The following is a 15403-nucleotide window of genomic DNA, read 5'->3' as shown; positions in this document are numbered from 1 at the left end:
GGGTCTCTTGGACTTATTCCTGCTATCTAACTGGAATTCTGTATCCTTTGACCACCATCCCCCCAAACACTTCAGCCCCTGATAACCACCATTCTTCTCTCTAGTTCTATGCGTTTGCTTCCCCATTTTATCTTCCCTGTTTCCTGCCTACCTAGTCATTCCTACCTCCCATGGTATGTCAGAGCTGCTGAAAACACAATGAAAAAATCTGATTCTCTTTCCTTCCCTTTTCTCTCATTTCTACTCCTTAATGAGTTTCAGGTAGGAAGATAATAAAGGAAATCAAAATGATTGAAAGAAAGTAAAATTTCAATTTTCTGCTGGTAAAATAAGCTTTTTGTCTGGTCTCTGGAGCAGGAAAATTATACATATTCTTTTTTATTACTTTCAAAGTGCTTCTAAATATCTTAGGTGCATTTGTAATAAAAATATTACAGGCTTATTAGCAAAAGAATTTCTAATTTTGAGCTAAATTATTTAAAATTATCCCTATGTTTTTCCTTTGTATAACTCAGTTTGTTTCTTGTGATGGTAAATTGTCATTATTTAATTGGATGGTAATATAAGAAGAAAGCATTTTATGACATCACAGTGATTAATCCAAAACTGTAGCATCAGTAACAAGAGTGAAGTTAATAACAATATTGTTCATGAAAACAAAGGCATGTTTACAAAATTGAAACATTTATATGTGAATGGCATTTCTCATGCTATCTCACTAATTTTCTCTTAAGGTTTATTAAAATACATTATATCTAACTATTAAAATAGTGCTCTTAATTGCCAACTGTAGTGGCCCTCTGTCCTCAGCCCTTTTGAATTCACTGTTGCTTTTAAAACTTTAATTTTCAAACTTATCTTCTCTCAACTTTCTTCCCTTGGCTGCTTCTGTTTTCAGACCATTTCTTCCTTGATATTTTTTCTGTGTTATCCACTAGCCATTCTTATCCATCCTGAAGCTCCTGTATTGTTCCTAAAAATTAAAATAGTTTTATTGCTTTAAAAATTATTTAAATAATACTCAGAAAAATCCAAGAAATTTGGAAAAGTATAAAGAAGGCAAACAAAACAACAATCTGAAAATCCACTACCCAGAAGTAATTACTACTAATAATCTGAACAGAATACAGAATTGATATTATGAACAGAATATTAATTTAATTATGTATCATAAATAGACACATAATTATAGCTAAATTATATATAAATGGAATTATGGCACATTTTATCTTTTAAGGTGCTCTCTTTTAATAAAAAAATCAACATCTTTCCATTTTAAAAAATATAGATATTATCCATTTTAATTGGGACATATCACTTTATTGCACAGTTGTTCCTTGCTTCCTTTAAACAATTCCTTATCAATGGACATTTTGAGTATTTCCTATTTTTCTCTTTTAAACAAGGCTGCTACTAACATTATTATGTATGCATCTCTGTACTTGATGATATTCCTGGTATAAATTCTCAGATGGAGAATCACTGGATCAAAATGTTATAAAGCTAAAATTTTGATACCATCTTCCAGAATGATTATACCTGTATACACTCTTACATATAATATAAGAGGTTCTATCTATTTCTTTCAACCGTTGACATCTCTCACTTATCTTTTAAATGTTGGTTTCTCTCCATATTTGTCACTGATTTTTTAATTCTTATTCTTTTGTGCTTTCCCTGGATCACTCACTTCTGGCAATGCTATTTCCACCCACCCATAAGTGCTGTAGGAATCTATATGGGCATAACCAAAATGTTCTATGTGTGTCCTGTAACCTTTTATACATTGAGTATACCTGAGGTAGACACACTGAAAAAGATGGATATAATTGCAGTACAGGTCTAATATACTTGCTTTATTAGGGTAAATTGATCAGATTACTCTTTTGGATATAGAAAATTGTCAGTAACTAAAACAAGAAAATTAGGATGTTCCACCAGGCACCAGGTAGTGGTGTTCTAATAATCCTCCTGTTCTCCCCCTTTATCCTCCTGCCTCCCCAATAGCCTTCATTTGTAGCATTTGACAATCTCTGTGGTTAAATACTTTCTCTATGGCTGATTTCATGTCACTGAGGTGTTTCCACTAACACAGAGTTAAGATGAGATGTGCACATCTGGTTCTAGTGAGCGCGGGTAAACCAGCTCCAACACACCACTGCTGCCAGGTTAAATAACCTGGTAGAGTGCAAGCCATTGTTTTTGTAAAAATATATCCTATAAAAAATCATTGAAAAATAAGAAACATAGTTTCTGTATGTCAGTATAAGTCCAGTTTTATTGCAACTAATGTTTAAGGAGACAAAAATTCTTTTTACTTCCTAATAAAAATTTATGCAAGGTATGCTAATATATGTCCCTGGTCCCTCTGTGTTCCTGTGCCTCCCTTCACAAGGCATATTATCTATTTTTTACCTGCCGATAAAGATCTTATCTTCCTTAAAGTCCTATTCTCTGTGAGCCATTTTTTTTAATATTCCAGCCCTACTCCAGCATACAATGCTGTAAAAAAGACTTTAGATTTGATGTCATTCATTTTTTTATTCAATAAACACCTACTGAGCTTTTAATGTGCCAGGAACTGGGAATATTAACATGATTAGAAAGACCATGTTACAGCCTATAGAACCTATCATAGGCATTATACAATTCATTATACTATGTTATTTCATTGAAATTTTGAAAAGTTTTATAAGGAAGTACAAGGTTATAAGAGAGTGTATACTGACAGTTACATGTGATAAAATTAGACTGATTTGGTAGATCCGATTTTGACTTGATTCGGTCTCTGTGTGGTCTGGGGCAAATTGATCCTTTTGTTTTTTAACTTTATTGAGGTATGACTGGCAGGTAAAAAGCTGTAAATATTTAATGTATACAACTCACTGAGTTTGGGCAAGTATATAACCATGAAATCATTACTAGCATCAAAGCCATAGATACTAATATTATTATATCCATCACCTCCCAAAGTTTGCTTCTGCTCCTTTTATTATCGTTATTTGTGTGTATGTGTGTGATAAGAACACAATGTAAGATTTACCCTCTTGGAAGATTTTAGGTATACAATACAGTTGTTAGCTATAGGCACTATGCTTATGGCAGATCTCCAGAACTTACTTATCAGCAAGTTGCTTTTTTTGAACCTCATTTCCTTACCTGTAAATTAGGGGAAATAGTCCACAGTTTATAAGGATTATGTGAAGACTCAATGAGAAAATATAAATGAAACACTTAGCATAGTAATGGCACATTATAGGTTCTCCATAAAGGTAAGTTTCTTTTTTTCAGCTCTTAACTCTTACAGCTGTCTCAAGTACCAAATGACTTGGCACTTACTTATATTCTGCCTTGAATTTTGTTTGCCTTTTCTAGTATCCTCAGCTTGTACACTTAAGTAGTAGGTTCTTATACATGGTTTGTTATCCCTATCAATGTCAGTCACATTCTTGTTAATTTGTCTTTCCATTGAGATGTCTGTCATTCGTTAACATTTCCAATTATTTTCCAATTTGAATTACTTTCCTCTGTTTCTTTCAACACTGTATTTTATATTCTGTCCATCTGTCTTTTATAGTTTCTTAACTTTTCTTCCAAATAATTTTTACCTCTCAGCTATTGCATGTTAATGAACCCTCTCCAAACTTGGTGGCTTCAAATAGCAACCGCATTATTTAGATCATAATTTTATAGCTTGTCAATTTGAGTTGGACTCAGCTGGTTAGTTCTTCTGATCTGAGTTGGCTGGCTCCTGCATCTATAATACAATCAGCTGGTGGTTTGGCAGCTCAGGCTGGCTGGTTTATGAGGTCCTCAGCTGGATCCTATCAACTAGGGGTTCTCTCTATCTGGTGTCTTATCATACAGCTAGCTAGCCTAGGCATGTTTATGTAAGGTTTTTTGGATTGGCCGGTGCCAGAGAAAGAAAGACAAGCAGAGTTGAAAGGGGTAAGTAAAGAGGCTTTATTGGGGCACTCCTGGGTGAGGGTAACGGGTCCCAAGACAGGGGCCTGGGTGAGATTCTTGGGTCCTGGAAGAGAGAGAGAGACCCGAGAAGTCGCATCGCCCAGAAGTTTTAAGTGGGTTTATATATGTTTTTAGGGCCAGGGGTGGGGGTTTCTTGGGTGGGAAGATTTTGGCACGAAGAGTGAGGAATTTCTTTGTTGCAGTTTTAGGGTGAGTATTGAGAAATAGGAGGGGCCGGTGGTATGTGTGGACTCCAGGAACTGAGACTCTTATCAGGGTAACCATCCAGGTGTGGTCATCCTTTAACTTAGCTGGGCCTTGCAGGCATTGTCCTTGCCAGGTCTTGTGGGCTTCTTCTTTTTCCATTAGAGAGGGGAGGGGTGCCTGCCACCAGCCTTACAGTTTATATGCTGGTATTAGTTCCAGAAGCAACAGAGGGTAAGAACCAATGCATAAGTACCTTTCACACATCTGTTTGTGTCACATTTGCTAATGTCCCGTTGGTCAAAGCAAGTCACGTGACAAGTCCAGATTCAAAGGTTGGAGGAATACATTCCACCTCTTGAGGGAATAAGCTGCTAAAATATTGTGGCCATTTAAAAAATATGTACCATATTATTTATTTATTTCTCATTTGTAAACATCTCTCCAGAAATGCCAAGGGTTTTTTATCTTCACTTTCAGATGTTGTGTTTTATCCCTTCAGTTTCACTGTTGAATTACATCAACTTTTCTCATGGAAATCTCTTGTTTTTCTCCTCAGCAACTCTTCAGTTTTTCCAAACAAGCCTTTCTGTTCCTAATTACCGTAATTTTCAGAATGACCCATTTTTACATGTGTACATGTCTTTTGAGTTAATATAATATAAAACTGAATATGGAAAATTTTACAATTTTACATTTTTTGTTCGTTTCCTAACCTGTTTCCCTGAAGCAAAGTAGCAGGATTGCTCAGAAATTGTAATTTAATTAAAATGGGGTTGGAGACGTAAGGAAATACCACCTTCTCTTTTGCATTCATTTTTTTTTAAGTATCCCAGAATAGATGTTGATCTATTTGCACACTCTTCCTTGCAAAATAAAACAACAAAACATAAATGTTTTAAAATAATAGTCAAATTTCAAACTTTTGTGATTATACAAATGTATGCTCTATCTCACCTTGTCTTATTCCCCCTGTTCTGACATGAACCTCACATTATCTACCCAAATTATTCTTCTGTTTTTGCTCACACTATCTCCTATTTCTAGACTTCTTACTCCTCTGCTGATTCAAACCCTACTTATTGTTTAAGACTAATTCAAGTCCCACCTTCTCCATGAAACTTTCACTGCTCATTATTCTTGATTTTACTCTAGTGTGGATGAATATTTGCTTTATTTGTGAAAGAACATTTGCTTTATTACAGATTGGAATTATTTAATGCTTTTTATGTCCATTCTAATTTGTATTATTTGCTGTTTTTTTTTCATTGCTGAACTTTTTTTTTTATGATTTGAACTCTAGGCTCTCTGAGCACTGTAAACATCCAGCATTAAGCTGTTTTACAACCTACCAAAATTAGGAGTTCTCATGTCTTTTTTTTTCTTAGAAAATACATACTATTAGAATTCATCCACTTAAGAAATGTTGAGTACTTATCATATTCCAAGATTAAAAATAGCACTGCTATCTCAAGTTAAAAAGTTAATTTAGTTGCTATGTTTTAGGTAAGACAGTGTTATAAACTTGTAAGAAATAGTATTTTTGAAAATATGCCACAGTACCTTCTAAACTAGTAAATCTCAGACTATGGGTCTTTTGATGAGCAACTATAGGACTTTCAAGATTTCTACTTTCTATCTGGAATAGTCACCTTCATGAGGCCCTTTGTTTTGTAACGATTATAAATACCATCCCAGGGTCAGGCAACCGTGACCAGCACTGGTGTAATACTTTCTTTTTCTTTTAGCGAAACAACATACGGAACAACAGTGCAGTAGCCTAATAATACCTCTTTGCTATACACACACACTCATACCCTCTTGGTCTCTTTCTTCTTTCTCTCTATTATTTTCCCTTAGCAGAGAATTTCTGCTAGAGTTCTGTGATATATTATGATAAATGAAGCCTTGTTGTGTTTTCTGACTCTGTTAGAGTCTCCATGGAATTAAAGCTTATGTGCTTATTCAGCTTAAGGTTCTTGACCTTTTCCCATGATTGACACATCTAAATTTCTGTAGCAACGCAGTAATTATGTACCAGCTGTGTTATATTCATTTCACCTAGAAAAAAAAAAACACTATTCTTTTCAAAAGTAGATAGCTGGACCCCTTCCCTGCCAGCTAAATGAAGGAGAGTAGTTTATTACTAGTATTGTTAATCATAGTCTCCAAATGCATCTCTTTGCTCCATTGCATTCTGTAAGCATTCAGTATACTATGAGCACAGTCATATCAAGAATTGTTTCAATACTGGTACTTACATAATTAAAATATTTTCAATAATTCTGAATTTACTCAACACAATAATATCCACACAACTTATTTTAACAAATACTGTAAAAAATCCCATATTTGTTAGCAAGATTTGTGCTCAGACAGCAATATTTGTAAACCTTTTTTTCCTTTATGGGGAAATTGTATTTTCTCTCAACCGATATATGTATCTTTAACTTAAAAAGAAAAATGGCAACTACACTTTCAACACTCTCCTCCTCAACAAAAGGTAGCAACTGGTTACTTCCCAAAACTCCCTGTACTTTCTTGGTTTGGCTCAAACTCCAAAGGCATTTGAGTAGATTTGTTTAATTGTGGGACTTAACCTTTTTCAACCTTTTGTTTCATGAATGATAAAAAGCATTTTCTGAATGAGATAGATACTAATATTTTCATTTTATAGATGAAGTAATTGGCTTAAAGAGATAAAGTGATTTTTTCAAGGTTACGTAAATATAATGACAGAGATGAGATTTTTAATGCAAGCATTTGACTCTGTCTCAGAGATCATGATTTTAATTATTATACTACTCTATACTTTCCCACATAATATAACTTACTATTGTGGCAAGTATAATAATAAATAGGATCAGATACACATAGATATTAATTCACTTTATTTTGTTTGTCCAAAATCAAGCCTTTTTTTAATTATTAAGGGGCTTTGTGTACTTTAATTATCTACAATCAGTTAATTGAACCAATTACCATTTTCACTTGCTTACATGGATCTGTACAGGACAGAAAACCAAATATAGAAACTATTTTTCAGCTTGCAGTTTTCCCGAGGATTGAGCTATAATTATTTTTAGGATTATAAGAGATTAATATCTCTTACTGACTGAAATATATTAATATACAATATCAGATTTTCTTCCAGCAATAGAGGAATGACCTATTCTGTAATTTCCTGCCAATCCTTCTAGAATTTGGAGGTATTTTAACACTGTCTCACAAAAATAAGTATTTCATTTTTTGTTCTTAATAAAAAAATTACATAATTTAGTTAAAAATATAGCAAATAAAGTAGACAAATTCATTTAGTTATCCATTTAGTAGAATTTAGTTATCCATTTCTAAGAACACCAGCAGCCTAAATATATATTGAATATTTTAGGAATCTCATAACTTCAATTACTTGTCTTCTGAAACTTAATGTTACTATAAGGATTTTGATTTAGGGCTTTCTTGCTATATTAGTCGACTGGAGCTGCCATAACAAAATACCACAGACTGGGTGGCTTAAACGACAGAAATTTATTTCTGATAGTTCAGAAGGTTGGGAAGTTCAAGATCAAGGCTGCTAGCAAGGTAGGTTTCATTCTGAGGACTCTTGTCTTGGCTAACCTTAATTACCTCCATAACAGCCCTATATCCAAATACAGTTGGGTTGGGGCTTCAACACATGAACTTTATGGGGACACTAACTTTCAGTCCACAGTATTGCCATTATAGCATTTTACTACTTGGCATTTGAGAAAGTAAGATTTTTTAAACCTAATATATGTTTCCTTAAAAGGTTTTTCTTTCTTCCAATATAATACTCTCTTATATATAATCTAGTTGCTAAAACCAATATTCCCTTATTTGCTTATACTTTTGCTTCCTCATAAAGGAAATTTCTCTATAGTTACCCAGTGCTATGAGTAACTATTAACCTTGACTTTAAAAAAAATTTATGACTTGCTCTTTTAAAGCAGTTTTAGATTTACAAAGAAATTGCACAAGAGAGTTCCCATAGTTCCCTCTCCCTGCTGCACACAGTTTCATCTGTTATTAATATTTTGCATTAGTGCAGTACATTTGTTACCATTGATGAACCAGTATTAATAGGTTATCATAAGTCAAAGTCCATAGTTTACATTAGGATTCACTCTGTGTTGGACAGTTGTATGAGTTTTGACAGATGTATAATGTCATGTATCCTTCATTACAATATCATATAGGATAGTTTAACTTCCCTAAAAATGCCTTCTGCTCCAACTATCATCCCTACGCCAGTCCCTGAACCCCCTGACAACTACTGATATTTTTACTGTCTCTATAGTTTTAACTCTTCCAGAATGTCATATAGTTGTAATCATATAAATATACACATTTTTAAGACTGTCCTTTCACTTACCAATATGGATTTAAGGTTTTTCCATGTCTTTTTGTGGTTGATAGCTCATTTCTTTTTCCAGTAGTCCTTCCTTATATGTGGAGGATATGTTCCAAGACTTCCAGTGGATGCCTGAAACCTCAGATAGTACCAAACCCTATATATACTGTGTTTTCTCCTATACATACACACCTTTGATAAAGTTTAATTTATAAATTAGGCACAGTAAGAGATAAACAACAATAATAAATAATAATGAATAATAAAATCGAACAATTATAACATGTCAGCATCACTATTCTTGTGCTTTAGGGACATTATTAAATAAAATAAGGGCTACTCGAAGACAAGCACTGCAATGTGTGACAGTTGATCTGATAACTGAGATGGCTACTAAGTGATTAACAGGCAGGGAGTATATAAAGTGTGGATATGGTAGACAAGGGATGATTCATGTCCTGGGTAGGATAGGGAGGGACAAAGCAAGAGAGTTCAAGATTTTATTTTGCTAGTGAGAATGGCACTCAATATAAAACTTATAAATTGTTTATTTCTGGAATTTTCCACTTAATAATTTTGACCTCGGTTGACTGCAGTAACTGAATCTGAGGAAAGCAAAACCACAGATAAGGGGGGACAACTGTATTGCTGAATAATACTCCATCGTATGGATGTACCATAGTTTGTTTATTCACTCATCTGTTGAAGAACATCATGGTTGCTTCCCATTTTTGACACTTATGAAGAAAACTGCTATCAATATTTATGTCTAGGTTTTTGTGTGGGCATAGGTTTTCAACTTATTTGGGTAAGTATCTCGTGAACTAATTAGGTATTTAGATTAGAATCTGAACAGAAACCTTATGCCTTTTATAAAGATTAACTCAAAATAGATCATAGACCTAAATGTAAAACACAAAACTAAACCACTTCTAGAAGATAACAAGAGAAAATTTAGGTGACCTTGGGTTTGGCCAGGGGTGAAACGCTATGGACTGAATGTTTATGTCCCTTCTAAAACTCATATGTTGAAACCCTAATCCTCAGTGTAATGATATTTGAAGGTGGGGCCTTTGGGAGGTAATTAGGTTATGAAGGTAGAACATTCATGAATGGGATTAGTGCCCTTATAAGAAGAGACATAAGAGAGATGATCTCTCTCTCTGCCACATGAGGATACAGGGAGAAGGCATCTATCTGAAAACAAGGCCCTCACCAGAAATCAATTGGCCATCCCCTTGATCTTGAACTCCCCAGACTCTGGAACTGTGAGAAATAAATTTTTGTTGTTTAAGATACCAGTCTATGGTATTTTTGTTATAGCAGCCTGAACTCACTGGGACAACTTATATACATAATATACGAAGAAGTCTCAAAACTCAGTGATAAAAAACAAACAATTCAATTACAAAATGGGAAAATATCTGAACAGACACCTCATCAAAGAAAATAGAAAGTTGCCAAATAATCATATCAAAAGATGTCTCTGTGTAGCAACCTGTTTGCACAAGCACATACCAGATCTTACCATTATCCAGAACAGCACCTCCTCTGAATTCTTAACAATTCCTCATGTGGACCCAGCTTCAATCCTACTTTTTCACTACCTTTGAGTCTATTTCTCACTCCCCTTGGAACCTCCAACTCCTTGAAGTTTTCTGTCTCCTGGTTAATCAGGCTTCTCCCTCTTCATCCTGGATTCAGTGGTTAGCCATTCTAGCCCAAGTCTTGCCTTTGATACCCTGATTTTCTATCACATCATCTTTACTAGTTTGCAACCCTATGTGAAAACAGCATTAAGTAACAGTAGAGAGACCTGAGAATACCTGTCTATTCAGGTATGAGGGAGCACACACTGGCTTGTAGTGTGTGAGGCAGAGTGTATTTAAAAGTATGCCTGGAGAAATAGGCAGAAGTCAGATATTGTTTGGAGTATTAAAATGTGAAAATATTTAGAGACTTTATTAAAAACATCTAAAATATATATTAAAATATTTAAAGTATTAAAAATTTTATCCCATAGACAACAGAAAACAATGAGTTTAAAGCAAGGGTATAATATAGTCAGATTTGCATTTTTTTAAAAGGCATCAGCATTCAGGATGGATAAGAGGTGGGACAAGATTGGAGTTAGGGAAAAAATGGTAAGGAGAATGTTCTAATAGTCCTGATAAGATATGATAATGGTCCGAACTAAGACAAAACCAGTAGGGATATTGAAGAGGGCATGGTTTCAAGAGGTGTTTAGGAGTTGGGACTTGGTGATAAATTCATTGAGCTTTGAGATGATTGGATAAGTGGTACATTTCGTGAGATAGATGACAGTTAATACTTGTAGGACAAAGAAAAGGATGAATTCCATAGAAATGTTGAGTTTGACATGCCTGTGGAAGTATGTACAGGTGAATATGTCTGGCAGATGGGTGGATATGTAGATTTGCAGTCCAAGAGAAAGGACTGGCATCAACATGCAGGTCCCAGAGCCTGCAGCATATATGTTGTGATTGAAATCATGAAGTCAAGGACAGAGTCCTGGGGTTCCCAGCCTTGAATGGAGAAGAAAAAGAATCATCAAAGGAAGTAATATGGATGAAACAAAGGAAAAGGAGGAGAAGGACCAAGAGAAAGTATTATCATGGAGAAGAAGGTTGTCACTGGTATCAAGTGCCACAGACAGAAACAGTAGTACTGAAGAAACTCCATGGGATTTGGCATTAGTAGGGACCTTGGTGAAATCTGTTTTATTAGAAGATAGTGATTTTTTCATACACTTAACTATGAAGGGAGGGGAATTGGTGAGTTAATACAGTTAGCTGAGGGTAGGGAGATGATAAAACAAATTATTTTCTAACAAGAAGAATATAATTAAAGTATGGGGAACAGAGAGATTACAAAGACAGTAAACTAATGATGATTGCAAAATATATAGCCAAATAATTAGTATTTTAAATGTTTGTGGTAAACCTGTGGTATACTTAATTAGGAAATATGTGAAAATACAGTGCCAAGCCCCAAGCTTTACATAACATAAACACTCAAAAATGATTTGCCGGATTGAAGTCAATTGAGTTTCTATTAACATGTAAATCATCTTTTGTGCCTTAGCATAATTCAGAGTTTAATTTGTGCATTTATTTCCTAATGAAGGTCATCGAACACTCTTTATTGGAGTTCATGTGCCCCTGGGAGGAAGGAAAAGCCATCGACGTCACAGGCATCGTGGTCACAAACACCGGAAGAGAGACAGAGAGAGAGATTCGGGATTAGAAGATGGAAGGGAGTCACCTTCTTTTGGTAAGAATATTTTTCCTTGTTTTTATGAAATTTATGATTATAATATACTTGCTTGTACAATTTATAATTAGCAGTAATACCTCATACTCATAAAATTATTTATACTTTCATAAAAGAGATGGGGAGAAGTGGGAGAGAGAAAGCTTGATCTTTGTTTTTCTCTAATGCATTTGCTTTGTGAAGGTGAGAATTGATTTAAATTTATGATATAGGAAATGCAACTAAGTAGTAAAGCTTAGTTGTATAAACTCTTGATAATTTGTACAAATAATAGTCATTGCTCTTTGTAGTGTGAAAACCCAGGGGAACATGTCTTTATTCAGTTCCCATTTACACTATTGCTGATGCTGCCCAAATTTCATTCTTAGGATGTGAAGGTTTTACTATTAGTATTTTGAATGTTCTTCCTTTTAAAGTATATTCAGAATACTACCATATGTGTTTTTGTAGTTGTTTACAATTTTTGAGTGCCACGAGAGCCCATGTACATCATATAACCGAGAAGCTAGCTTTCAACTCCTCGACCTTCCCACTTCCTGTGACCTTTGCTGTCACTGCACCTACTCCTCTGGAATTCTTCCACCTCTGAAGTCACTCACTCACTCACCCTGCTCCCTGACCACAGCTTCTCTCCTTCTTACTTACTTGTGTAATTACTTGACCCCTCTATTTTTTTTCTATCTATGTTGTCTTTATTTCCTTATCTTACTCTGATTTCATAGCATATAATTTTAGTAATAGTTTAATATCACCAGTATTCTATTAGTATTACTAGTAATCTATTTAGTAATACTAGTATTCTAAATGCCTTTGGTCCCCTGTTTTAGTTTTATTCATACATTTACCCCCTCTTTTAAAATCATACTTTTGTTGAGGTTCTTCTGTTTTCCTTTTTTCTCCCTTCCTCCCGAAGTAGACACATTGTGCTGGACATAGTCATTCAACAGGGCGGATTGTAATCATTATAAATTCATGACTCAAGCAGACCTTCAACACCTCCTCCCAATTCTACTGCATTCCTTTGGCTTTTGAAAGGTTTATTTTTCACACTTTTTCACCATTCTCCAACATCCTCTTTTTTTTTTTCAACCATCACTTACTAGATAATCTTGTTTTCTACTTCAAAGGGAAAACATCACTGGAAAGAACCATTTGATTATCTGCAATATAAATTCTGCATTTTACTACTTCTGTGATGGGTTTTGATTTTGCTGTTGGATTTTTAGTTTTCTTGAATTTCTTTCTCATCTTATCCTATTTTATTTACATTTCCTCCTGCCCTAATTAGTTTTTGTTTTTCTGATTGATAGAGTCTATCCCCTAGCTATTTCTGGACATTTTCTTTTTATCCTGAAGTTGATAATTTTCAGAGCTATGATCTTCCTTTGGGCTGTCAAGATTAGTTTTACTCTTTATTGATTTTTAGTATTTTTAGAGACTCCCAGTTTTTTTCTTTTCACTCATTTTTAAACAAGGCAAGGTATCCATGCTGTATCTACCTAGCTGTATCCTAAGATAGGTTAGCCAGGCTGCTGCCAGTATACTTCTTGTCTTCATCACTTTGTATGGTTATAGGCATTAAACTTCTTCAAATGCTATGTACTTCTGCCAGGGGTGGAATAGTTGTTGGTGGGGGAGTACATAAGTAAAACTACTCTGAGTATCCTGTACTAGATGATAGAAAGATGGTTGTCTCTGAGTCAGTGAGCAGAGAGTAGAGGATGTACTGTTTCCCATATTTTCAGGTGTTTTCTGTTTCATGAGGTAGAGTCTTGGACTGTAATAAGGAGATGATTGCATATATTTTTTTCACTTAAGCTCCATCTGCTTATAGTTGGTAGAGACTCCCTCTTAGATGCTAGGAATGGATTATCTGTTGGACTAAGTTTGATAGTGAATTTTCATCATCTTGTAGTATTTGAAAAATCATATTTACATCATCTTGGAAATGTTTAGTAAACAAACAAAAATAAACTGTGTTTATCATCATTTGCTTGTTCCCTCTGCCTCTTTTTCCCCCAAAGCTCTATGCATTATGTCAGTTTTTCTATAACAGTGGTTCTCAATATTGACTGCACTTGAGAGTTCTAAAAATATACTGATGCCCAAGCCCCACACCATTCAGAATTTCTGTGCCTGAAGCCCAAGCATGGGTATTTTTAAAAAAGTACCACAGGTAATTCTACTGTGCAGCCAGAGTTGAGATCTACACTTCTAGAAACTTTGCTATTCAAAGTAAGGTCCATGAGCCAGCAATATTGGCATCACACTTGAGCTTGTTAGAAATGCCGAATCTCAGGCCTCACTCCAGATCTCCTGAATCAGAATCTGTATATTAACAATATCCTTAAGTAACATATGCATGTTAAAGATTTGACAAGTGATACTCTAGAACATCGCGTGTCAAACCTTTTTGGACATTAGAATCAACTGAGGAACTTTTAAAAAACATTGATGCTGGGCTCCACTCGCAAAGACTTTTATTTAATCAATCTTGGCTGTTTCCCTAGCCACTGGTATTTTTAAAAAGTACCCCAAGGGATTTAATATCTACCTAGGATCAAGAATCATTGACCCTAAGAAGCTTCTGCCTCTCTATTTGGTGAAACTTGGAAATAAGTCAGGTGGCCCAGATTCTCCCTCTGATGTATCAGCTGCTATTTTTGGATGCCACCTACATCATTCCTCTCCCAACCATCTGAGTATCTTTATTGACATTTAGACCTAAGATCTGTTTTATCAGGGACAAATGTTTGGCACCCTCCTGCTCTCTAAGTGGTGGAACTTCCTGGATTTCACTTTTTTTCAGTTTTTCCGGGACTAATTGTTTGCCTTTATCCCTATTCCACAGTCAGTTCAGTTGCCTTGATAGTCAAGTACCCAGTCACATGCTGAGACTTAAACCATGTCCTAAACACCATCCCACTTAATTTGGGCTTTGATATTCTGCGTGGTGAGACTATATGAGATTTATATGCTGAAAGCTTCAAAGGAAATTTCTGTCCACTTAAGAAATATTTATTTTACTTGAAAGGTTTCAAAAAAAATATTTTTAAGTCATTCTTACAGGTGTCTGAAAATTCTTCAGACTCAACTTCCAAAGAGGTATTGGGTAGAGGAGAATTCAAAGACCCCAAGGGCAATCACAGCAGCAATAAAAATAAATAAATGGGACCCAATTAAATTAAAAAGCTTCTGCACAGCCAAGGAAACAATCAACAGAGCCAACAGACAACCTACAGAATGGGAGAAAATATTCACATGCTATACATCTGATAAAGGGGTAATAACTAGAATCCACAAAGAACTCAAGCAAATCAGCAAGAAAAAAAATCAAACAACTCCATTAAAAAGTGGGCAAGAGACATGAACAGATGCTTTTCAAAAGAAGATAGATTAATGCCAATAAACATATGAAAAAATGCTCAACATCACTAATTATCAGAGAAATACAAATCAAAACCACGGTGAGATATCACCTAACTCCAGTGAGAATGGCTTTTATCAAAAAGTCCCAAAACAATAGATGCTGGCGTGGATGTAGAGAGAAATGAACACTTATAT

General features: G+C 34.9%; 1 protein-coding gene across 4 annotated transcripts in view; it reads left to right on the top strand.

The window, feature by feature from the left end:
* SLC4A10 (solute carrier family 4 member 10) overlaps nt 1-15403 on the top strand; it is a 304278-nt gene that overhangs the window by 138998 nt on the left and 149877 nt on the right. For all 4 annotated transcript variants that reach the window (XM_045558894.1, XM_045558891.1, XM_045558893.1 and 1 more), the window contains exon 3: nt 11693-11839. In XM_045558894.1, coding sequence (XP_045414850.1) covers nt 11693-11839 — 147 coding nt within the window. The remainder of the gene's footprint in view (nt 1-11692; nt 11840-15403) is intronic.

This window comes from Lemur catta, chromosome 8, assembly GCF_020740605.2.
Source record: "Lemur catta isolate mLemCat1 chromosome 8, mLemCat1.pri, whole genome shotgun sequence".
Lineage (NCBI taxonomy): Eukaryota > Metazoa > Chordata > Mammalia > Primates > Lemuridae > Lemur > Lemur catta.
Note: the sequence above shows the minus strand (reverse complement) of the source record. Positions and strands in the feature narration are given on the sequence as shown.